At 47.8% G+C, this 25,887-nt stretch overlaps 1 protein-coding gene across 14 annotated transcripts in view; it reads right to left on the reverse strand.

Moving 5' to 3' along the window:
• Positions 1-25,887, reverse strand: part of EPB41L1 (erythrocyte membrane protein band 4.1 like 1) — a 210,985-nt gene that overhangs the window by 4,491 nt on the left and 180,607 nt on the right. For 12 of the 14 annotated variants that reach the window (XM_088480592.1, XM_088480590.1, XM_088480587.1 and 9 more), the window contains 10 exons: positions 18,497-18,598; positions 10,725-11,981; positions 9,577-9,687; positions 8,560-8,883; positions 7,888-7,998; positions 4,530-4,595; positions 3,899-4,003; positions 3,686-3,763; positions 904-984; positions 5-121 (listed from right to left, as the gene is read on the reverse strand). In XM_088480592.1, coding sequence (XP_088336718.1) covers positions 5-121; positions 904-984; positions 3,686-3,763; positions 3,899-4,003; positions 4,530-4,595; positions 7,888-7,998; positions 8,560-8,883; positions 9,577-9,687; positions 10,725-11,981; positions 18,497-18,598 — 2,352 coding nt within the window. The remainder of the gene's footprint in view (positions 1-4; positions 122-903; positions 985-3,685; positions 3,764-3,898; positions 4,004-4,529; positions 4,596-7,887; positions 7,999-8,559; positions 8,884-9,576; positions 9,688-10,724; positions 11,982-18,496; positions 18,599-25,887) is intronic. The other 2 variants (XM_088480596.1, XM_088480597.1) reach the window with 1 other exon arrangement.

Here is a 25,887-nt window from a genome sequence, read left to right on the forward strand (position 1 = left end):
TTACCTGTTCTTTCTCTCCAGGTTCCTCAGGGGAAGGCTCTGTCTCACAGTACACCACTGCCTTGGTGACCAGCATATCTGGGTGTTGCAACTTTGCTTCCTTTATAGCCATGGCTAGAGCCTAGAGTGCAAGGAAGGTTTGGGCAAATGTAAGACAAAATGAGATAAGTAGCAGTCATAACATTATATTTATAATAGCTACTTAAGTTCTGGAGTGTAGAGCGGTGTGCTCTGCTCTTCACTAGCTTCTGACAATCAGACGTTTGGTATTATTATTTTTTATTTACTAGGCACCACAAAATGTGCTCCGTGCTGTACACAAGGTAGACATAAAAACAGATACAGTAAACATAATAAATGCAATCAGAAAACAATTGCATGACTACTAAGAATGAATAAAAACATTGCAATAAAACCATACACAGGGAGTGACATGTACAGGGCAAAGGATACTTATTGCTTGTCGACAGTAATGCTGTCGACAGCATTATGTACATGGGTGATTGCTGACATGGTTGTAATGTTATTTAAGGCATTATAATGATCATGTTTAAAGTTATAATGCCGACATGGTTAAAATGGTATAGATAACATTACAACATACCTACACTCTCCTATCGACACAATGCTGTTGACAAGATAACTACTTCTCTAGGGGAAGGGTAGGGAAACTCACTGTAACTAGAATCAGCAAGCAGTGGTGAGTGGCAGTTGGAAGGCACAACAGCTACAAATGATCCTCTACACATCGTATGGGTGAGCAAACAATGAAGGACCACTGGTAATGAGGATAATGCAACAAGAAGAGCAAAAGGCAAGAGGAACACGCCCAACAGCTTTCATTCAAATTAGAGGATGATAACTATGCTCTGTGCATTGTGAAGTGACACATTGTAGCATTACCTGCTCTTGATCCACATCCTCATCCCCAGTAATAATTATCCTCTTCTCTATCCTGGTCTCAGAGAATCCACCTTTTACCGTCTACACAAGGACAGTAGGTGGAGTGGAGGTGAAATTGGAGGAATAAGTCACACCAAAGGAGAGGGGAAAGGCAAATAAAATGTAAATAGATAACACAATTACAGAAGTAAAGTATCACAACACACAACACAATCACATCAGCTTCTGCTGTCAGAGAGTATTAACATCTCTGAACTCTGAGGGCCTGATTCAGAGCCGGACGCTCTGACCAGAGCGCTCGCTCTGAATCAGGGCCCTCCTACCTAAAAATGGAGCGGCCTCCTGGCCGCTCGCACAGCTGTGGGTGACCACCCACAGCTTATGCGAGCGGCCAAAAAGATGGTCTTGCGACGAGACCCTGCGGTAGGGTCTCGCTGCCACAAACCCAGGAGTGCTTTTGGCTCTATCAGAGCCAAAAGCACTCCCACTGACATCACTAGTGACACTGACATCACTGACACTGACATCACCATGGGAACGCCTCCGTCTGGGCAGCAACGCTCCCGGCACGCCCACCAAAGGGGGCGTGCTGTTAGTCACCATCGACAGCACGCCCCCTTTGGTGCGAGATCCATTGCGACAGCACCACCCATAGCAGGTAGCTCCCTCCGTCGTGCGCATGCGCATTAGGGCACTGAGTTCAAAACCCTTTCAGAACAGAAAACCGAGCGATACACAACGCCGAATTTACAAAAATTGGTATCTTCTAGTGCGCAGATCAAAGCTGCCTATATAGTCTGATACAAACGAGTCTCATCAATACTCAGACAAATGCATAAAGAATACAAAACTGTAACAGATATAATGGCGCTTAAAAAAGTCAGATGTAATCCCCTGTTAATGAGGACCACTTTCTTCCATTAAGTATTTTAGATGTACTGTAACATGTAAAGATAAGAAATAAAACAACAAACAATCGTGTAATCCTGTTTGGTAAATATACAGTATAAATACAATAAGGCCTGATTAAGACCCGCTCGCGAGCGTACAGCGCTCGCAAGCGGGTCGATGTTCCCCCACTGCGCATGCGCCGCCTGATTCAGAGCGAGCGCTCGCAAACAGCGAGCGCCTCTGAATCAGGCCCTAAGTCCCTTGATATATCCTCCTTGAGTTATCCAAACATGGGGATTCATCTTTCAGCCCGGAGTTTATTAATGCAAAACAGAATAGATTATGTATTAAAAACCTTTTAATTGCACTTCCATCAATTCCAGAAAAAAAAGAATAAAATTTCCTACCCAACAATAGGAGGCGGTTTTCCACAGGACAGATAGATGTTAGGGATCCCAAAATGTCCTAAAAACGTCCCTCTTTTCAGTAAGTAGGTACTCCACATGGAGCCAAGTATCCCCACCGATGTAATTCTGCCCTCCTAAGGGGTCTTTTTCAAGACACCTTTTTGGATAAACTGTGGACTGAGGGCCTGATTCAGACCCGCTCGCGAGCACACAGCGGGTCGAGGTTCCCCCACCGCACAGCGCTCGCAAGTGGGTCGAAGGCCGGGCAGTGCACACGCGCGAGACCCGGAGCGAGCGAGAAATCACTCGCTCCGGCGCTCGCATCCAAAAGGGGCGGCTGTCGATGTTGATCGATGGCTCTGAATCAGGGCGGCTTTTTTTTTTTTTTTTTGGTGCCGGCCTCCTGGCCGCTCGCTAAGCTGTGGGTGACCAGGTGATGGTCGCGACCATCGGGCTTACGACGAGACCCTTGTGGTAGGGTGTCATCCATCACAAGCCCCAGTGGACTTACTCACTAGTGATGTCAGTAGGACCACCCACAAACGGAAGGCGTTCCCTCTGTTTGTCCAGCCACCCCCCCTGCCCGCCACCAAAACAGGGCGAGCTGTCAATCACAATCGACAGCCACCCCGCTTGGGTGCGAGACCCGTAGCGACGGAGCGCCCGTCGCTGGCCGGGTCTGGTGTATGCGCACGCCAGAGGCGGCGCATGCACAGGGGGCAGACATCGACCCGCTTGCGCGCATCAGCCCCTGAGTCCTTTGGAATAAAAAAGTGGTCTGGTGCAGTTACTCAAGACATGTATAGGGGGCAACCCCGAATTATTTAATATATAAGGTGGCGGTCCACGACATCACATTAAAGATACTGCTATATATTTGAACACAAGTTGATGGCTGTGAGTTTGATGTATAGGGGGCATCCCCATTAATCTTTATCTCCATTTACATGGTGAAGTGTTTGGGAGTATATTTAAAAGGGACTTATTGTATTTATACTGTATACTTACCAAACAGGATTACACGATTGTTTTTTGTTTTATTTCTTCTCTTTACATGTTACATTTGAAATACTTCATGGAAGAAAGTGGTCCTTATTAACAGGGGAGTACATATGACTTTTTTAAGCGCCATTATATCTGTTACAGTTTTGTATTCTTAATGCACAACGCCAGGCTCCGGAGAGGTGAGTGTAGTGTATGGGTGCAGGGTGTTTGGTGGGAACTAGGGGCCCATATGTACCACATATCCTGCACCTATTACAGATACACCACTGAATGTACGATAAAGATACACCACATAGTACAACAAGTGGTTGCATAAGTGAATATAGACAACGTAAGATGACTTGATATGTAGTCACATTGTCATTTCTTACCTTCTGTCATCATAGCTTATAACGTACAGTCTAAACCTTGCATTATATCCTACATTAAAAATGATTTACTAATTCCTTTTCATAGTATATTGACTGAAGCTTCGTCACCTTGGTCACATGAGTAGTTGTGGAGGAGGACAATGTTTCTGATGTGGCGGCATGGGTGATATTTGCAGTGTAGGAAACCTGAGGAAAAAGTAAAATATTTTATTTTCTCAAAACTTCTCATTTGACTTACAAAGTGCAAAACAAACTGTCAGGTGTCTGCTAAACCTAGTTGAGACACTTTAGATGAACAGATAGGTAGATTTTAAAACTCACGTGTTGGGTGCGAGATACATCAGCTTGTAGCGGCTGGGTGCTCTCGCCAGATGATGCCGCATGTGGTGGCTCTTCAGCCGCTGTGTATGTCGCACTCTCCTCAGCCTGAAATACAGCACAACAATGACTGCAGGCAACATTTTTACAGGATACTTCATATCATATTGGAAAGTGCACCCTGCATCTAATATAGGTGATCTAACATCCAACATGTAAAACAGGTAATGTAATTATACCCACAATCATTAGCTGCGGAGCAGTGGAGACTAGGCCTGCTCCTTCATTTATGAGGAGACCATCTAGGTGCATGGGTGAAAAATCGAGCATAAACTATACATGCTAAAAATGAATTGACTGTTGTGCTGAATTAAAGTTGCAGTTACAATTACAATAAATGCTTTGATATATTGCACACAGTTACATTTTGTAGGTGGATGATTTCTAATTATCTTAAGACTTTAAATTAATTCTCCACCTAAAAAAACGAATGTACTGCCTGCGTGGGTGTAGATGGAATGGAGTATACTACTTCAGTATACTATGTTCTGCCCACTGGGAGAACATAGATTAATATGTATGTATAAGTGGTGGAACCCCTATGGCAGCGGATCTGGGCAGAGAGGAATCACACCTGCTCTGGAGTTACAGTATGAGAGGATGCAGTTTGGCTGCTGACGATATCGTTCTTCCCATCCACCTGGCAAAAAAAAAACAAAAAACAGATTTGTTTGAAAATAAACAAAAAAAAAACTAAAAGCATCATTAAAAACTTAGCTCAGAAATTGTATATATTTCTTTGTATTCATGTAAAAAAACTAAATCAACAAGTGTATTTATTTTATTCTGTGTCCTTTTATGAAAGAATAGAGTGGTAAGTTATGCGAGCAGGGTCCTCTTAACTCTCTCTCTGTTTATCCAGGCTAGATTTATCACTGTTTTGCTCTCAATTGTAAAGCACTACTTCAGGGCTCGACAAATACTTCTAAAATCTAGTCGCCAGCTTAAAAATATAGGAGTCAGACCATCGTCCCAAACCAAAACCTTGCATACACTACCCCACATGCTTGGGGTGGAGCACCTATTTGCCTTTTAGTGACCTGGGTCTAACGCCCAGGTCACTCACACCTATTTTGGGGGGCAGATAACTTATATTGGGCCTAATGCCCCCTATGTAGTTCGGGCCTTGTGCCTGCCTATATGCATACAGGCCTATTGCCTGATTTACCCCACGGGCCTAGTGTCCGACAACACTGGTGGTCTAGGGAGGGATTAATAGTAGGCCTCACAGAGGGCCTACCTGCCATCCCCGCTTTCCTCTCCGGTCCTCAGCCGCATTCTTCTGCGGGCCAGCAGCGCCGCCTCTTATTTTCTTCTTTCAGCCGGCGCCTCCTGTCTTCTCTTTTGTTCACGGCGTCTTCTGGCCTCTTCCGCGGCCACCGCAACACTTCTCTCTTCTTTGGGAGGTCTTGTCTCCTCCCCCTCCGCGCAAACTGCTCTATCCCTCTCAGCGGCGTCTAATACAAGACGCCGTGAGTGGGCGGGGCTATGACACAGCGAGCCGTGATTGGCTCATTGCGTCTGCCTCCTATTGGCTGCTGGATGGCTCGCGGCCAGAGCCAAGCACCCGCCACTGTATCAAGGCTACCGGGTGACGGGCTACGGAGCCAAGTCCTGCCCGCCGCCACTTTACCGCTGGCGCTGGTGGAAGGGACCTGGCAGTCCCTTCACCCGGTACCAGTCGCTTCTGTTTACCTGGCGCTGGGAGCAGAAACAGCATCCCAGTGCCGGCCAGGGATGTGTGCGGCAGGAGACACATCTCCTTTGCCTGCCCCTGCAGCTGTACCGATGCTGGGATCAGCCACTTGATCCCAGCACGGCTTTGCAAAATCCAGTCGCCAGGTCTGAAAACTTGGTCGCCATGGCGACCGGGATTTGTTGAGCCCTGCACTACGGAATATGCTGGTGCTATATAAATATCTGTTTATAAATAATAATAAATAGGCAGGGACATCTTTACACCAATGCTGTTGACAGGATAAAATATCTTTCTGCTCCTGCTTGACCCTGGTCTGCCTCCCTAGTCCTACTAGCCACTATTAAAGTGCCAAGACAAAAATATCTTGGCATATGGATCCTTTGGACTTTCTATACCTGGAACATTTGCTAGCATTATGCTCAGTTTGATGCCCTCGCTAAGGCTTGGACATCACTCTCCCTGTTGGGTGATTTATTCTATTTAAAATGAAGTTGTTGCCCAACTATTTATGCTTCTTGCACAACTCCACGCTGCTTTAACAAAAGCTCAACACAGATATACAATCTGATGAGCTGGGTATTTGATGTCAGCTCCCAGATGCGTAATCTGTAAAACATAAGGTGCATACACACTAGACGATATGCTCCCTGAGCGATATCGTCTAGTGTGTCCCCGGCAGGCTGTGCTCAATGTCGTTCATGACATTGAGCACAGCCGCTGAACGATATCATTAGCGATATCGTTCAGCGCCGGGCTCTCTCACCCATTCCCTGACATGCAGCAACCTGACGAGGTCGTCAGGTTGGCCTGCATGTCAGCCCGATGAACGAGGATGACGAACGACCCGCGGGAACGCGCGTCGTCGTCATCGTTCATCTTTTTTGTGTTAAACATGGACGATAAAGTGGACGACTGAACGATAACGATATCGTTATCGTTCAGTCGTCCACTTTAATCGCCCAGTGTGTACGCACCAATAGTCTATGTTCCTCATTTCGGAAGCAGAACTTCCATGTTGGGGCAATTAGGGAGTCCCATAGAAATCATCATGGGACTGCCTGCATAAAGATAGAGCAGAGGTATCTGCATGCCAGAAAACATTAAATTACATTTATAAATAATCTGTCAATGCCGAGGAGCAAAAGAGACTTGGAACATGTCCTTTTACATCCCTAGTAAAAAAAGGGACACAGACTTCCTGTCTCCGGCTGTCCAGTTCCGATGGCCAGGCTGAGCAAGTATCAGCTTACGCACCCTGGTCAAAGCAGCAACCAGTGTGAACATTGGATCCGAGGCAGCATCTATGGACGTTGCACTCGGATTGCAGATGCATGCATGTCATGTCTATTTCCTGCAGACACCTACTGTTACATTAGAATATTAGCTGGATGGTGTTGCACAACCGCTTCCCTGCGGCTGCGCAATAATGTCCATCTCTGAATCAGGCCCTTAGTTCCTTCCCCACCTCCTCCCAAAAGCATCATATTATCTCAGTATAGACCTTGCACTGCCGAACTTTACAAAGTATAGTCAAATGTACAATGTTACTTTTATCTACTGAAGAGCAGGATACTCTAGTATGGGTAAGTCCTGCAGCTCCTTCCACGGAATCAGTATGTAATACCTCTTTTAGGGGTGCCTAACCCTAACCCCACTCTAAGTGCCGAAACCTAGACCCCCCGTCCCGCAGCCTAAACCTAAGTCTCCGAGGGAGGGGGTGACTAACCCTAACCTCCTCCCTGGGGTGCCTAACCCTAACCCCCCCCTTCCCCTAGCCTCACCCTAGTCCTCCCAGAGGGGTGCCTATCCCTAAGTCCCCCTGGGAGCCCTAAAACCTACCCCTCCCCCCCCCGCGGCTGTCCGCTCCCGGCTTACCTTCGTTCGGTATGCTGGGGTGTCGGGATTTCAACGCCTGTCATTAGTACTTTGCCGGGATTTGACAGTTGGGAAGCCGGCGGTCGGCATTGCGGCCGTCGGCTTCCTGACTGCATACCCCTTCCACTTACAGAACCTTTTCAGTGATTACACATTGTGATAAATAACATGTAATAGTGCTAGATCAAATAAATTTGTAATTTATTGATGAGAAATATATAAATGCATGTTATATTTTCTACTTGGTATGCTAGAATATGAATTTTCTTTCCTATACTGTAATACTATTTTTGCGGCCTGAAGATAAAAAGCTTCTTGCGTGTTTTACTAATAATGTGACAGGTTAGAATGTTGTTACCTGAGTGGTTTGCGTTGTAGTGATTTGTATTTGTGTAATGTTTTCTCCATCCGTCCTGCTTGCTGCACTGACACTAGTGATGACCTCTTTCTGCACGGTCTTCAGCTGTGGCTGTAAGGATGGAAAATGGTTACCAGAAATACAGCTTACAGTGACTATTTATGTGTGCAAGGCACAGGATACGTGGAAAACACTTTATGAACATATACAAGTTTTAAGGACACATATAGCAATGACTATTGAAAACGTGCACAGGATGAATACATAACATTCAATACCATGATGACAAAAATACAATGTACTTTCACATGCTAGAAATACTCTTGATGGAATGCGGCAGACACATGACATTATGCACAGTAATCGCCAAACACAATGGTTGTTAACATGCATAACAGTAGTTACATATGACATAGTGACATGCAGTGTGAGGTCAGAAGCTTGGAATATTATACAAGCAAACATAACAGTGGATAAAACATGTGCAGATGTTCATATATACATTATATATGACTATAACATGCATTTTCCAGCACCTTCAATGCAGCTAAAACTTTCAGTGATGCACTGTGCAGCCAATTTAATATGGCACATAATTACAACAGAATTACAACATGGATAAGGGTACGTGTCACGCGTGGATGTTCATTCCCATGCTGTAACTGTCTCTACCTCCGTTGTCTCCTCCTCTGGCTTGTCGTCATCCTTTGCATCCTGGGGAGCTGTTACAGGATTATTTTCAGGTGTGCCCCCGTCCCCATCACCCTGGTCTCTGTGCAACTCGGGTAGACTGCGGGTGAAGTCTTCGAAGCCTACGTTGGAGTGGTAATCTCCAATGACAGTAAAATCCACCTCTGCTTCTAGGCTGGATGTAGAGCTGACTGTTATGCTTGAGCACTTTCTCTCAATGCTCAGTTGGTTTTCTTTTAGAAGCCCAGCACTTTGCTCCTCCTCGCCTGCTGTCCGTCCTTCCTCTGCCTCCCTGCTGTTCACTCTCTAAGAGAATTCAAAAAGCCATGATAGGAGAAAGTCATAATGAGACAAACTTGAAAGAGGTGGATGACATGTTGAGTTCAGAAGGATTCGTGACATTGCCCTTCCAAAACAATTTGGAATAATATTTCATACATAGGGCTAGAAGCAAGGAAAATCCACCATATTTTTTTAATGTAGACAAGTCATCTGACAAACACATATCCAACTACAACAGAACATCTACTGGTTTTATTGGACACTGGTCAACATGAATATCTTTTCCACTACAGTGACTTTTTTCTCTTATGTACATTTGATGTCTTGTCCATGGAAGAGTGTAAAACATGATCAGCAGATAACCACTTGCCTACTGTGTCACATGAGGATTATAAAACATAATTACAGTCTATATTTGGAATCTTATACTCAGTAGCCACATGCTAATGTTCCCCAGCATGGAGTTGACCTTGTATCATTTATTTCAGTAGACAAGATAGAGGGATAAATATGAGACCTTTTTATTAAATGAATTTTCTATGCATGTTTTATATACCTATGTTTAAAAATATGTAAAGTAATGATTGAAGTGTATTCATATTCATAGTAATTTGATAGATCATGTTGTAGATTTATACAGACATAGACTGCACTACATCCCACCAAGTCAGTGAATGGCCTTGTGTGAGCAGAATCAGGGCAGGATATGGCCCTGACCTGAAAAAGGACAATCCCGGTTTTCCTATAACCCTGGTCCGGCAGGGAGACATCTCTGAGGGCAGATGGGATGTCCCTTTCCTCCCAGGATGTTGGTTCAAGAGGTTGACTCTAGAGTAGGAAAGAAGGGTTAGAGTAAAAGATTCCCAAGGGGCAGACAGCAAGACCTGCAGCACGATGCATGAGACTGATGCTGTGCAGTACAGCATCAAAGCGAGGCCAGAATGGACCCAGATTCACTAAGCTGTATTAAATGAATGCCAAAGTTCCACATTGGACAGTGTATTTTGTTATTTTGTCCACAGCTGGACAGGAAAGGCAAGGAAAGAATGGGAAGAGATAAAGGTGAAAGAGGGTAAAATGAGGCGGGAAAAGAAAAAAAAATATTAACATAAGTGAATGAACATAATAAAGAGAGAGAGTAGTTGACAACACAATCATGTCATTCTCCATGTGGATCAAGTTGGCCATTATGCCACTGAGGCTTTTAAAAACATAGTACATGTTATTCCCAGGCTTAATGCAGCCCAGTGAATCAGTGTCCAGATGTGCATCACAAAAGCAAGAAATCAGCAGCCTCAGTGCAGTGAGTAGGGAGGAGGTGGGATGGAGATTAGTAACCCCTTCTTTTCCAGGAGCAAAACACAAAGCTTTTCAATCCACTCATGTATTTAACATGGGGTATGAGCTGCAGAATACCTGCCAAGCATGGATTTTCCCAGACGAATAAGAAATAGCTGTAGGAGCCAATGAATCACTGTAATGTCATTGAAAGCGACTGATTCCTGGAGAGGGGGAGATGTATTTTAGTGGTGCTACCAGTTTAGTTAAGAAGAGGGTGAGGCTGTACCTCTCTCTTTAGCCCTCCTCCAGCTCTCCCTCCCGTCTCCTCTTTTGCTTCCATGCGTTTCGGGCTGATATTTGGGGACGGGGTATTTTAAGCCAGACTGTACTCCAGCGTGAAGCAGATGGTGGGAGAGGATTGGCACAGACAGGCAGACAGATCCCATTATGACACCATGCCCCTCCGTATACACATACAGTGGCCTGGCGTGCTAGCCAAACCACAACACGCCACCGCAAAGCAGATTTGGTGCCATTTTCCCTCCCCCCTTACAAACATGCTGATCAGGACTTGGCACAGTTACCACCACATCTGTGAGTGTTATTTCACATCCAGAATCTGGAGAAGACAGGTCCCCAGGAGTGTCAGTTGTGGATTCAGCTGGACTGGTATTTTCATCTTGATAAGGGGCAGCATGATATCTCGGATTTGGTTGGAGAAGGATTCGGTCAGTCTGATTACTATCTGCAGCTAACTCTTGATGACCACGCTGCTCCCTGGGAACGGTCACTGGTAATGGTATAATTGTTGGCAGCATAAAATGAAGCACTGGTGGACCCCAATCTTCCAATGGTAAATCCTCTGCACCCCTTTCAGTTGTCATTTGTACACTTGAAGACAGTGGTACACTTGGCAGTCTAGAAGCTCCAGCCTCTTCATTACTATCTGTGTCTGCTGTTTGGTCTTCCTCTATCATTTCTTCAATGTGGTCATCTGGCATCAGAATATCAGTTGTGACATATTCCCTTAACATTTTCTGCGTTGTTTCATCTCGCTGGCTCTCATCTTTTCGGTCATTATATATAACAGTATGCGTTAACTCAAGTTTTCGATTGGATGAAGCAGCGATGTCCATATCCTCTGCGTTTTCTTCTTTACCAAGCTGTTGGTATCCTGAACTCTCACACCATATTAAAGGCTTCTGTTGCTCATCCCACTGGACCTCATTGTGCCACTCACCTTCTGTATCATCAGCACTGTCTTCAGCTTCTTCTTCTTCACACACAATGACACGCCTGCTCTCCCCAAACTCTACAAAGGTTCTGCTCATGTCATGAGACCTTTCTGTTGATTCAAATGCCACCACTCCTCTCCCTATCCTCTTCATGGAGAGCTCTTCTTCATCTATTTCCTTTAGTACTCTTAGATCTGATGCTTCTCCCTTGCTCCGGGCATGGCCTTGTTTTACATTCTCCAACTTGACTGCCCACTCTCTGTTGTCCTCAGCAGGTGCACCATCTGGCGCTGTCCTTGCTCGGTTTTCCACCTTATCCCATTCACTGGTCACCATCACCAGGCGTTCCTCCCTCTGTGTTAACCTGATTCTTCTCTCCATTCCTTTTGTCACTGCCACTGCTTTCTCACTCCCTCTCTCTTCTGTTGGGTCCACAATTTCTCCTTCCTCCCTATCACTGTGAAGCTGGTCTTTTTGGAGGTGATCTTCCTTTGTGGGGGACAAATTACGTCCAGAAAACTGGACAGTCTGGTGATTTGGCACTTCTTCAAAAGTTGCATAAGAGTTTTCGTCTGTCCTCTCTATAAAAACCCAATGCTCCATGCCCTGCATGGTAACCAGAGCAAGATGGATTAGCCGCAGATGTACAGTAAGAGTAAGAATGGACATTATATTAAATCTCTCTTGTCTTTCTGAAATGGAGATGCTTTGAAAGCAAGATTTGTATACACTGTATGATAATTACACTGCACAGAGAATGCTTCTTATGATATTATCGAAGTATAACTTACAATGCATATGATAAGCACTCTGCATAAGTCTCTATACACTTATAATAGATAAACAACACTTTAAAGATACAGAGTATCTACGTATTGGTAGTAGACACCCTGCACTGATAGATAATTAATGACAACATTGCTCTGTCCCTTAAAGGGTCTCAATTATAAACAAACTATAAACACACCATAAAATAAAAATGTCAATGTAATTTTGGGTGGAATTCACTGATAGAAGAAAAAACAACTATGTTTTATTTACCTTACAGCACTGGTGCACTTAGGAAAGAAATCCTAGTGCAATATTTGTGTCCCAGCATCTTGAGTACCCTATATCTGTTCTGCATTGTACCTGGTCTCACTGTAGCTGCAATGAGACCTGGCAATCATCAATAAGCTCAGTCTGGCAGCAAATCAGAATGAATGAGCATCTCTCTGATCGCTAATAGACTGTCCTATACAGCCGAAGTCTCAGCAGGAAGATAAAAACATGCATGGGAATGCTTTGTTACAGAGATAATGAGTGGACTGTGTTGCTACAGAGGTGAGAGAGGGCAATGTGTTGCTAAAGAGGGGATGGAGGGGAATGTGTTGCTACAGGGGGCAGCATTTTTACAAAAGTGCTGTGAGGAATGTGTTGCTACAGAGGTGATGTGTGGAATGTGTAATTACAGAAGTCATGGGGTGGGATGTGTTACTTCAGTGGTGATGGGTAGAGTGTATTACTATGGAGGTGAATGGATAGAATGTGTTACTACAGAGGTGATGGGTAGAGATGTGTGGATTGTGTAATTACAGAAGTCATGGGGTGGGATGTACTTAAGAGTTAATGGGTAAAATGTGTTGCTGCAGAGGAATGTATTTTTACAGATGTGACAAAGAAGAACGTGTTACTACTAAGTTTATGTGTGTGTGTGTGTGCGTGGGGGGGGAGCAGGCACAAACGTGTGTATTTGGAAGGTGAGTGGTGGAGTGTGTTATTATAGACGTGATTGAGGAAAATGTGTGTCGGGAGGGTGAGTGGCGGGATATGTTACTATAGATGTGATGGAGGAAAATAAGGGTCAGTGGAGGATGAGAGGTGGGAAAGTGTTACTATAGACGTAATGGAGGAAAATGTGTATCAGGTGAGGTGAGGATGAGTGGGGAAATGTGTTACTGTAGATGTGATGGAGGAAAAGTGTGTCAGGATATTGTGAATGGGGGAATGTGTTACTATAGATGTGTTGGAGGAAAAAGTGTGTCAGGGGAAGGGTGAGAGGGAGAATGTGGTACTATAGATGTCATGGAGGAAAATGTGTGTCAGGGGTGGGGTGAGAGGGGGAATGTGTTACTATAGACGTGATGGTGGAAAATGTGTCAGGGGAGGGGGTGAGTGGGGGAATGTGTTACTATAGATGTGAATGTGGAAAATGTGTCAGGGGAGGGGGTGAGTGGGGGAATGTGGTACTATAGACGTGACGGAGGAAAATGCGTGTCAGGGGAGGGGAGAGAGGGGGAATGTGTTACTATAGATGCGATGGCGGAAAATGTGTGTCAGGGGAGGGGGTGAGTGGGGGAATTTGTTACTATAGATGTGATGGCGGAAAATGTGTCAGGGGAGGTGGTGAGAGGGTGAATGTGTTACTATAGATGCGATGGAGGAAAATGTTTGTCAGGGGTGGGGTGAGAGGGGGAATGTGTTACTATAGACGTGATGGGGGAAAATGTGTCGGGACGGGGTGAGACGGGGAATGTGTTACTATAGATGCGATGGCGGAAAATGTGTGTCAGGGGAGGGGTGAGAGGGGGAATGTGGTACTATAGGTGCGATGGCGGAAAATGTGTGTCACGAGTGGGGTGAGAGGGAGAATGTGGTACTATAGATGTGATGGTTGAAAATGTGTAAGGGGATGTGGTGAGTGTGGGAATGTGTTACTATATATGTGATGGAGGAAAATGTGTGTCAGGTGAGAGGAGTAATGTGTTACTATAGATGTGACGAAGGTAAATGTCTGTCAGGGGAGGGGTGAGAGGGGAAATGTGATACTATAGATGTGACGGAAGAAAATGTGTCAGAGGAGGGAAGAGGGGGAATGTGTTAATTTAGATGTGACAGAAAAAAATGTGTCAGAGGAGGGGTGAGAGGAGGAATGTAGTAGTATAGAGTTGGAAGGAGGATGTTGCTACAGAGGTGAAACAGAGAAATGTTTATAGATGTGACCAGTGGCGGCTCCAGAGGTGAGGCTGCAGCGAAGTCCAAAATTCCTATAGGGTAGCCACACCAACTGCCAGTGAGTCTCGACTGGCGATGTTAGACAGCGGAAGGAAGGGCAGTTGGTGTGGTTCCCCTATTTGTATTTTGGACTGCAGCCCCACCACTGGAGCCGCCACTGGATGTGACGGTGGGCAATTTGTCACTACAGAAGTGAGGGAGGCCAAATGTGTTTTTGGGGAGAGGCGTGGTTGGCTACCTATTTGACGTGATTACATCCACTATATGTGATGGTCTCAACCCTGATGGAGACTTTTTAACAACATTAACAACATTGAGAGGTACAGTATAGCATAAACTGAAGTATGGCCTAGCTACCAAGAGGTTCCACTTTTCTTTTTGTAAATTCTACATATTGTATATGTTTACATGTTTAAGCAAGTTTTTTATTGTGGCCTCTTCAAATGAGAACTTTAATTGAATATAGTATTAGGACCAAAAAAGTTTGTGCATATGGGATCTCCTGTGGATCTATGCCACACGGTACTCTCCTTTTCCAGCTTGAGCTTGAAACAAGTCTAGTGGGAACCAAGAAACTCAGGGCCTGATTCAGCAAGGATCGCAATTGCAAAGCTGCACACAGGCAGCTTTGCAATTGCGATCCTTGCAATAATGCAAATGCAGCAGGAGATGTAAGCAGCGGGAGGTGCTTACTCAGGCTGGCCAGCTTGCGAGCCCAGGACACTGCGTTAATCAACGCAGATCCTGGACTGGCCACTCACGGAAACGGGGTGGACACGCCCCCGTTCCGGGAACACTGGTTGCCCCCGCACCGCCCCTTAAATGCCTGTGCCTGTCAATCAGGCAGAGGCAATCAAGGGTCTGCGTGTGTCTATGCAGGATCTATTCTTGCAGAATGGGTCCTGCGCACTCGCAAATTCCTGATAATTGGGAATCTGCGATCAGCAGTGCTCTTGCGTGCACTGCTGAATCAGGCCCTCAGTTTCCAGTCAAAGCAAAGTTCTAGTGTAATAAAAATAGGTTATTTATCACTTGAGTTATCCTTTAATCCAAATTTTAGATCAACTACAGGGCCTGATTCACTACGGATCTCAATACTGCGTACGGACGCAGTTCAACTGAGATAGCAATCCAAGCCACTGCGATTGCAATCTCAGCACCACATAAGGACGCCCACTTTACCATACTCACATCCGTAGTACTTAGCAGAATAGCGAAACCATCGGTACAATCAAGTACCATCGGACCAATACGCACATTGGCACAAGCCCTGACCTTACTCAGGAATTGCTAACAGCCACGCACGCTATGTATGGCTTTGCAGTGGATAATTTATGCACGCCCATGAAACGGCGTACGACCGCACTGGCACGCCTGTGTTCTGCCAACCACCAGCCCCGTCACCACCCACAAACGGAACTTCCTGTCAATCACTCTGCGATGGGTCTGCGTAGCCCCTGCAATTGCAGTTACGATCACAGCGGCTGGTTCAGACACGCGCAATGCGATGTTTACGAATGCGCAGTGCGAAACATTCGGCCGATTGCGTGAATATTAGCAATTGCGATCAAAGCTGAGGGCCTGATTCACTATGGATCGCAATACTGTGTATGCACGCAGTTCAACTGCGATAGCAAGCCAAACCACTGCGATTGCAATGCAATCTCAGCACCACATAAGGACGCCCACTTTACAATACGCACATCTGTAATACTTAGCAGAATAGAGAAGCCTAGCGTTCCCGCTAGGCTGTTTTAGCGGGGCGCTGCGCCCTGCCCTCTTTCTGGAAGGCAAAAAGCGCCCTGCCCTAACAGCCTGCGGGAACTGTCTTCACCCGCGGGTCGCAGTGTCCCGCGGGTGAAGAAATGTGCGGTGACCCGGTCACCGCCGGAGAATAGACGCCGGGCGCCCGGCATCTATTCTCCCTGTCTGCAGGGCTTGGGGGCTGCCCGGCGTGTCCGTAAGTGCCGGGCACGCCCCCAAGACTTACGAAAAGAGGACGCGTCTTATAGACATGCCCCCTTTTCGATGACCACGCCCCCTTCTCGGACGCGCGCGGGCCTGAGGCGCGCGCACAAACGTGCCCTCTCTAGCTCCGGCACCCTGCCTCGCGCCGGAGCTAGAGTGAACACTAGAAGCCATCAGTACAATAGAGTACCATCGGACCCATACGCACACTTGCACAAGCCCTGACCTTACTCAGGAATTGTAAACAGCCACGCACACTATGAGACCTCACACTGCGTATGGCTTTGCAGTGGATCATTTATGCACGCCCCTAAAACGGCATACAAATGCACTGGCACGCCTGCATTCACCCGAACACCCCCCCGTCACCACCCACAAAAAGCACCACTTCCTGTCAATCACTCGCGATGGGTCTGCGTAGCCTCTGCGATTGCAGTCGCCGGCTCGAACAATAAATTAAGAAGGGGTTTAGTCGTAAAATTTGGGAAAAGTTTAGAGGACAATTAAAAATTTGGTTTCAGCAATTTCACATGTACCACAAATCTACACGTAACAATGGTATCTCCCAAACTGTAATAATTATCTGGAGATCCAGAAAGATTCTCACAGAATTGCAGGATCTCTCATTTTAAACAGAGATAACTATGTGTTTTTTATCCTTGTCAAATGGAAAAAGTTGATGTGTTCTATTTTGCTATAGACCACTTCTAGAAAAATAAATGGTTTTTAGCAAGACCGTAGCTAGGGTAGTGCGGCCGGTGCCATCGCACAGGGCACCACAGGTCAGGGGGCGCTGTTTGGGCCTGTCAAATTTCTGTTTATTATCATTCTTGCTTGTAGCTTCCTCTTATTTCATCCCCAGCATGTCCTGCCCTCCCCTATCTCTTCCCTGACCCTTCCCCATTAAGCCATGGCCCTTTTTTGGGTGCATTATGTCCCTTTGAAAAATGAGGGGGCGCCAATGCTCTTTCTGGCACAGGGCACCAAAAAGTCTAGTTACAGCTCTGGTTTTTAGTGAGTAATACATTTTACTAATCACATACTGTATGTTGTTTTTGTTGGTACAAATAAAATGCAATTACATTTATAGCTCAATGTTTTTGTGGGTGGTGGTAAGGGACAATATAGCCTTATACTACCAATATGGAATATCTACAGTACATCAGCAAAAAATCCTCAGTACATTCATGCTGCTTGACCAAATATATACAGGATTAACCTGTATGTCACTACTCCAATCTGCATATTCAAGGTATTTGTTACACACAATGAAAGGCAACCATATTGATACAAAAGAATGCAGTCTAAAGCTGGGTACACACTTAACGACGTGTGTACCCAGCGATCCGACCAGCGACCCCCCTGTCAACGGGCCAACATATCGGACGGTCCGGTGCCCGACTGTCCGCAATGCAGGCCCCCGGCACATAGTGCTTGCATGGGATCGTCTGCCGTATCACCTGATTTTACTGCATGTACAAAAGATCATGTGATGCGGCTGACGACCCCATGGGAGCGCGCACTACATGATATAGTGCATACACACTGCACGATATTAACGATTTGTCGTTCCGATGCATCGGAATCAGAAAAATTGTTAACAATATCGTGTAGTGTGGAGGGGCCTTAAGGCCATACCTCCTGAATATTGGTCACGCCTCAGCTAGTTCCTGTATTAATAAGCCTGTTCAACCTTCACACACTCTCTGCATCCACTGTATGCGTAGGCAACAGGTGTACTTAAAATATTGACTTTCAAAAAAAACAACCTGAATATGCAGTAGTATCATGCACAATACTGTACCATAATTACCTACTGATTTGTTTTGACAAAACATTATCATACACTGTTCATGTGTAATGTTCAGGTAGTTAATCTGAAGTAATTATCCCAGAATACAATGATCACCTATACAGTAACTTAAAAAAATTGTTAACTGTCGGCTATCTGAGAAAGCAACACAACTAACTGTAGTTAAATGTAGAATTAGGCAGTGTAGTCAGCCAGCAAGAATCGTACAGGAAAAGTCGGTGAAAGAGATGTGTGTGTATATACGGAATCTTTCACACATTCTATTTTCTCTAGAAATGAATATTCTGTGCATTTCCAAATGTAAATAATAGATTAAGATGATGGCTAAACAAGAAAGGTGAGGCACCTCAGGGGACGAGGCCAGGCTTTTCTCAGTAAAAACATCTGAATCTTGGGCAATGGCAGCATCAGGTTCCTCCTCTTCTCCTTTTCCGGTGTCATCTGTGTCCTGCTCAAGACAAAACAGAGGCAAAATGGAAATAATTATTATTATCCAGTACATAAAGCCATTTTATGCACTACTCTACGATTAGACATAAAATATAGTGCAGGCAGTGTCCTTTGCTTTTAGGTTAGGTAACAGATAGATCGCTCAGGTACTGACAGTTTCACACGTATTAAATACACAGGTAAATCCCTATACATTTTGGAATGCACTATTGCATTATGAAATATGCATAGAGGAATAACACAAGAAATTAGTGTACAGAACTACTGATATGACTGTGGAAATTGTAAAAGAAGGATTTTAAGATGATAACAAGTCAATGGTAGAAGATATCCAATCACAGGCTGCTGCTTTTTTTATTATTTATTGGAAGAAAGTTTCCTGTAGCTGGTGAAAAGCTAAAGAGACAGTGGGTGGAATGTAACAGGCTGCCAATTTGTGATTAATTGTAAGTCGCTGCATAATTCTGCATTTTCTGGTGCTGACGGGCCTAGAGCTGGTTGGTCACTGTGCAGGGGTCCCCCATGCTGTGCATCTTCCTGCTATTGTGCCAACGGCCCCGGCTGGTCATGTCTAGTGCCAGTACTGGAGAATTCTGTGAAGAGCTCTATCTCGTCGGCCAGATGCACCTCTTTTAGTTTTTCTGGAGCATTTCCGGTGAGTTGCAAACTAATTGGATATAATATCTGGCGACATATACCTTTAACATTAGAATGATTGGATGGAGACTTGCTACCAGACATGTTTTATTCTAACGGGTTTCTGGTGACAAGGCCATTCACATTCTATTACTTCCAGGAAATTTGCAACTTGCCATAAAATCGCCTGAATTGTGCCAGTTTTACAAACACAGAGGCTATTACATCCCTGCCAGTCTGTTAAACAACTTGTGAGGTACATTTAAGGAATGACTTAACCTTGGTTAACCTAGTGTACACCAGAGTTGATAGAGAACATACCAAAATTACAAAGAACTACCACCATGTGCACCAGCAGTTACCGCTCTAAGGCAATAAAAACCATTAAATATGCCACACAATCATGTGCATGAGCCCAAAAAAATCCAGGCCAGGAGTGAAGCCTGCTTCCGGCGAAACACACGTGGGTTCAGCTGAGGGGATCCCAGTGCGCTTTGTGGCTCTCCACACCATCAACCTCCTGGGAGATTTAGGGACAGGTACTGTTTCTCTTTTCATCTCTCTGCTCTCTCATTAGTTGCCATTTACTCTGATTCCCTGCGCTGCTTAGTGCAACAGGGATATCAGGATAATATGAGATATGGTAAGAACTTACCCTGGTTATCTCTATTTCTACGAAGTCCATAGGGTTCCACAGGATACCTTGGGGTATAGGTGTGACGTCAGTCGCAGGGCACCAAAGAGTTAAGCTTTCAGCCTCCCAGGATGCACTAGGTCCCCCTCCTATACCCCGCCCCCGGGCCAAGGCACCTCAGTTAGTTACCAAGCCATAGGCCGGAGGAGGAGAAGGAAGAGAGAGAACAAAGATCTGGACACATACAAGAATCACATTCTCACCAGAGGGAGACGGAAAACCGGTGACCAGAGCAAAGCCCATCTGCAGCACAGGTGCGACAGGGCGGGAGTCCTGTGGAACCCTATGGACTTCGTAGAAATAGAGATAACCAGGGTAAGTTCTTACCATATCTCATATTTTCTACTTCAGGGTCCATAGGGTATCCACAGGATACCTTGGGGATGTCCCAAAGCAGTATCCTTTAAGGGTGGGGACGCTCCTGTGCAGAAAGGAGAATCCGCCGCCCGAAGGAAGCATCCTGAGAGGCGAAGGTGTCAAACCTGTAATACCTCACGAAGGTATGGACAGAAGACCACGTAGCAGCCTTGCAGATCTGAACTGCCGAGGCACCACGTCGAGCTGCCCACGAAGGACCCACAGACCTAGTGGAATGAGCCTTCAGAGAAGGAGGGACCGGTAGGCCTTCATGAAGATAAGCTTCAGAAATAGCCATACGGATCCAGGCTGCCAAAGTTTGCTTTGAAGCAGGCCAACCCTTTTTACGGAAGCCAAAGAGGACAAACAAAGCGTCCGACTTCCTAAACGAAGAAGTGCGGTCAACATAAGTCCTTAAGGCCCGCACAACATCCAAAGAGGCCTCACCCACGGAAAGACCCGGTGAGTTAAAGGCCGGAACAACTATTTCCTCGTTAATATGAAACTGGGAAACAACTTTGGGAAGAAACTCGGGCCGAGTGCGGAGCACTGCCCTGTTCCCATAAAAAACCAAGAAAGGGGGTCTACAAGAAAGAGCCCCTAACTCAGAAACACGTCTGGCCGAAGCAATGGCCAGAAGGAAAACAGTCTTAGCTGTTAGCCATTTAAGATCCACTGAGCCCAGTGGTTCAAACGGCGGTCCTTGGAGAGCCCTCAGGACCACAGCCAAATCCCAAGGCGCCACAGGTGGAACAAAGGGCGGCTGAATGCGGAGAACACCCTGCATAAAGGTGCGCACATCCGGGATTGTAGCAATCCTACGGTGAAACCAGACAGATAGGGCCGAAACCTGTACCTTCAAAGAAGCAAGGCGAAGCCCATGATCTAGTCCCGCTTGCAGGAAGGTGAGAATCCGAGACAGACGAAACTCCCGCGGTGCATAACCTCTCGGTCGACACCACTGGAAGAACGTATGCCACACGCGATGGTATATCCTCGCGGAAGACGGTTTCCGAGCTCGCAACATGGTACGCACCACAGAGCTGGAAAACCCCCGGGACCTCAGCATGGCCGTCTCAACAGCCACGCCGTCAAAGACAGCCGAGTCAGGTCCGGGTGAAGGCAAGGACCCTGAGACAGAAGGTCCGGTCGTAGCGGCAACCGCAGAGGAATGTCCACGGACAGACCCTGAAGGTCTGAGAACCAGTGCCGTCTGGGCCACGCGGGAGCTATCAACAGGAGCGTCCCTCCTTCCTGTTTGAATTTCCGGATTACCCGTGGAAGAAGGGAGACCGGAGGGAACAGGTATGCGAACCGGAACGTCCACCGGACGGACAGAGCATACACCAGAGACGCCCCTTCGTCTCTTGTGCGAGACCCGTACACCGGCAACCTGTTGTTGTGCCGGGACGCCATGAGGTCGATTTCTGGAAGACCCCACCTGTCCACCAGTAGTTGAAAAACGTCCGGGTGCAGGGACCATTCCCCCGGATGAACGTCCTGGCGACTTAGAAAGTCCGCCTCCCAATTGAGCACTCCCGGGATGAAGACCGCTGATATGGCCGGAAGATTGCGCTCTGCCCAAACCAGGATCCGAGAGACCTCTACGAGAGCCGCCCGACTGCGAGTTCCTCCTTGCCTGTTTATGTAGGCCACGGTGGTAGCGTTGTCCGACTGGACCTGCACCGGGCGACCCTGGAGAAACCGCTGTGCCTGCTGGAGAGCATTGAAGACCGCACGGAGTTCCAAGATATTTATTGGAAGCTCCGCTTCTGTCGGCGTCCACCTGCCCTGGAACAAGTGTGGACCCGAAACTGCTCCCCAGCCCCGAAGACTGGCGTCCGTTGTCAACAGGACCCAATTTGGAACCCAGAACGGACGTCCCTTGTTGAGGTGGGTCGTCTGTAACCACCACGTAAGGGACAGGCGAACCTCCTGGGTGAGCACAATCGTCTGGGACTTCAGAGACTGAGTCAGCCCGTTCCACTTGGACAGGATCAGGTGCTGCAGAGGTCTGGAGTGAAACTGGGCGTATTCCACCATGTCGAACACCGACACCATGGAGCCCAGTAACCTCATCGCCGAGTGTAAGGACACCCGGCGGCTGTGCAGACAACTGCGCACCCTTGACTGTAAAGCAGAGATCTTGTCCTCCGTCACGAAGATCCTTTGCTGTCCCGAGTCCAATAAGGCTCCAAGATGCAGAATCCTCCGAGACGGGATTAGAGTGGACTTCTGCCAGTTGATTAGCCAGCCGTGCCGTTGCAGCAGTGCAATGGTCAGGTCCAAGTGGCGTAACAGGAGCTCTGGAGATCCTGCCACCAATAACAGGTCGTCCAAATACGGCAACATGCGGACTCCCTGCAGCCGCAGAGAAGCCGCCATGACCGCCATCACCTTGGTGAAAACACGTGGTGCTGTTGCCAGGCCAAAAGGTAACGCCCGAAACTGGAAGTGGTCGCTGCTGATTGCAAACCTGAGGAACTGTTGATGGCGCCAAAGAATAGGGACATGCAGGTAAGCGTCCTGTATGTCCAATGACACCAAGTAGTCCCCAGGTTCCAGCGCCAGAATGATGGACCGTAGGGTCTCCATCCGAAACTTCGGGACCCGCAAAGACTTGTTGAGTGCTTTGAGGTTGAGAATCGGACGATATGACCCATTGGGTTTCTGTACCAAAAATAGATTTGAATAGAAACCCTGGCCCCTCTGGGAGAATGGAACCGCCACTATAACTCCAGCCTGGAGCATAGTGTGCAATACCTTCCGCAGCTCCGTAGCCTTGTTCCGGTCTGATGGGAGACCCGTGGTGAAGAAGCGAGCCGGGGGTCTGTGCCGGAAGGAGAGGGCGTATCCGTGAGAAACCACCTCCAGAACCCAAGTGTCTGTCGTAGTGGTCGACCAACACTGGGCGAACTGTAGCAGGCGGCCTCCCACCCTGGGATCCCCCAAAGGGAGGCCCGGACCGTCAGGCCGCAGGCTTGTCATCTGGCTTGGGGGCCGGACGTCTGGTACTCCATGCCTGTTTCCGGGGCTTGACCGATTTCTTAGGGCCAGCCTGTCGAGGAAACGACTGTGGTTTGGGCCTGCCCTGGGCTCTAGATGACCGAAAGGACGATGGTCCCGAACCAGAAGGAGCAGCGGCCGACGGGAGACAGGCAGATTTGGCTGCCGCCAGCGTGGCCACAATCTTATCCAGATCCGGACCGAAGAGAACTTCTCCGGTAAACGGCAACGCTTCCAGACCTTTCTTGGAATCTGCGTCCGCCTTCCAGGATCGCAGCCACAAGGTGCGACGAGCAGCTACCGCTGCTGAAGAAATTCTAGACACCAGAGTACTAATGTCTAGAGCCGCCTCGTTGATGTAGGTGGCCGAATCACGGAGATTGCCAATCAACTCCGCCTGATCGGCTGGACAGTCGGATTCAAAAGAAGCCTCTAATGAATCCGCCCAGCGCTCCATCGCTCTGGCAACCCAGCAAATGGCCATAGCCGGCCGTGCTGCCCCCCCTGCAAGGGAATAAGCGGACTTCAGGCAGATTTCTACCTTGCGGTCCGTAGCATCCTTAAGGGAGGACATGGATGGCATCGGCAATGTGGCACTACGGACAAGACGGGTCACGTGAGAATCCACCTGTGGAGGGGATTCCCACTTCGCAAAATAATTATCCGCGAACGGATAAGCCACCGCCAGGCGTCTCTGCGGCTGGTATCTTTTGCCAGGTTGTTTCCACGCCTCCTCTAAATGGTCCACCAACTGACCCGAAAGAGGAAAGACTGTGGCATCGCCCTTCACATCTTTGAAAAAGGCATACTTAGATTTAGCCGCTGGGGGAACTTCGTCCTCAATCACCAAGGCTGTGCGGACCGCCCGAATAAGTCCAGGAATATATACTTTGGACTTAGCATCAGCGTCCTTAGTATGGAGAGGTTCCTGATCGTAAGGATCTAGAATCTCCCCATCATCAGACGTCCCTTCGTCATCCTCATAAGGAGCGGACAGAGACGCCACCGGCCTTTTATGAGACCGCATCACAGACTCCCCTTGCAACACATCCGACAAGTGCTGTACAGAACTCGTCAGGGAGTTAACCCACGCTGGCTCCTGAGAACCCGGGAGCGGGGAAATAGGGAGACTGTGGGGTACCACCAATTGTCGTGGGAACCCCTGCATGGGTGACGACACCACAGACTGCTGGGACAAACTCATCGGAGTAAACGCGGGCTGCAGAGCTAACTGGCCCACTAAAGCTGTTAACGCCTGAGCGAAACAAGCCCAGGGCGGCTCCTGTACCGGTGCTGTAACCGTAATAGGCCGCGCCATGGACAAACACTGCCGGCAAAGGCCCTCCGCGCTACCCTCCCCCTCCGCTAACGGTACTTTGCACGTGGTACACTGTAGCCGGAGGGGAAAATCACTTTCAGACATGATGGCACCACGTATGTGACCTCTCTCACCAATTAAGTATTAAATAGGCGAGAGACCACCCTGCAGCACCGCACCGCAAGGGCTTTAGCAGAAAGAACAGGGACAGTAATAAAGCTGACAGTTTAGATGAAGAAAAGATTACAGGCAGCAGCGCTAGCACAGTCACATACAATGCAGAAAAATAACAATTCCTGCACTAACAGCGCTGATCACTCAACTACACAGACACAGGGCCTGGTAGGACACAGCGCTGCATACACAGACCTGACCACAGCGGAGGAGAGGTATGCGGGGGGACCCAGACCACGATGCTTCCGTCCAGCGCTTCCAGCAGCGTTCACCATGCGTTCTGGAGAAGATGGCCGCCGAGGAGCAGAGAGGAGGCTGGCCTGGGGGAGGAGCGCTGCCACAGGACCAGTCGGCAGCATGCAGAGAGGGCTGTGTGCAGCGGGGGAGGCGCCGGCTGTGAGACAGGGAAGGCGCGCTCCCCTGGCATGCATTTAACCCCTGGGACGCCGCAGCGCTACCTCTCTGCTGCGGTCCGCTGTCCCAGGGGGTAGTGGAAGCGCAGGTTGGTCGCCTGGCTCCACGCTGCAGCCAGTCCCCAGGGAGCCCCCTGCCTGGGGACTTAGGACCATGTGATCAGCGGGGACCCACCGCGGGACCCCGCTGCTTACCTCTGTCCCCCTTGAATCCGGCCATGGTCCGGAGCATCTGGGGTCACCGCTAGCTGTGACCCCAGACGCCCACCAGCATCCCCGGATCAGTACCGGCGTTCTGGTACCGGCGGGGTGTAGGGAAGACAGCATGGACGTCAGGACTGACTGTCCATGCTGTTCATCCAGTTGTGCAGCCACAGCTGCATGAAGAATAAGCTTCAGGGGCTCTTCTAGCCCCCACTCCAACAGGTGCACCCGACTCCGGCCGGGCACCAAACTAAACTGAGGTGCCTTGGCCCGGGAGCGGGGTATAGGAGGGGGACCTAGTGCATCCTGGGAGGCTGAAAGCTTAACTCTTTGGTGCCCTGCGACTGACGTCACACCTATACCCCAAGGTATCCTGTGGATACCCTATGGACCCTGAAGTAGAAATTATAGACACTAACAGCAGAAGCAGACTACACGGTTACCAATTGTGCCTAGAGACTGTGAAACTCATTCATCGTCCTCTA

This window comes from Taudactylus pleione, unplaced genomic scaffold (assembly GCF_031769625.1).
Source record: "Taudactylus pleione unplaced genomic scaffold, aTauple2 ptg000256l, whole genome shotgun sequence".
NCBI lineage: Eukaryota > Metazoa > Chordata > Amphibia > Anura > Myobatrachidae > Taudactylus > Taudactylus pleione.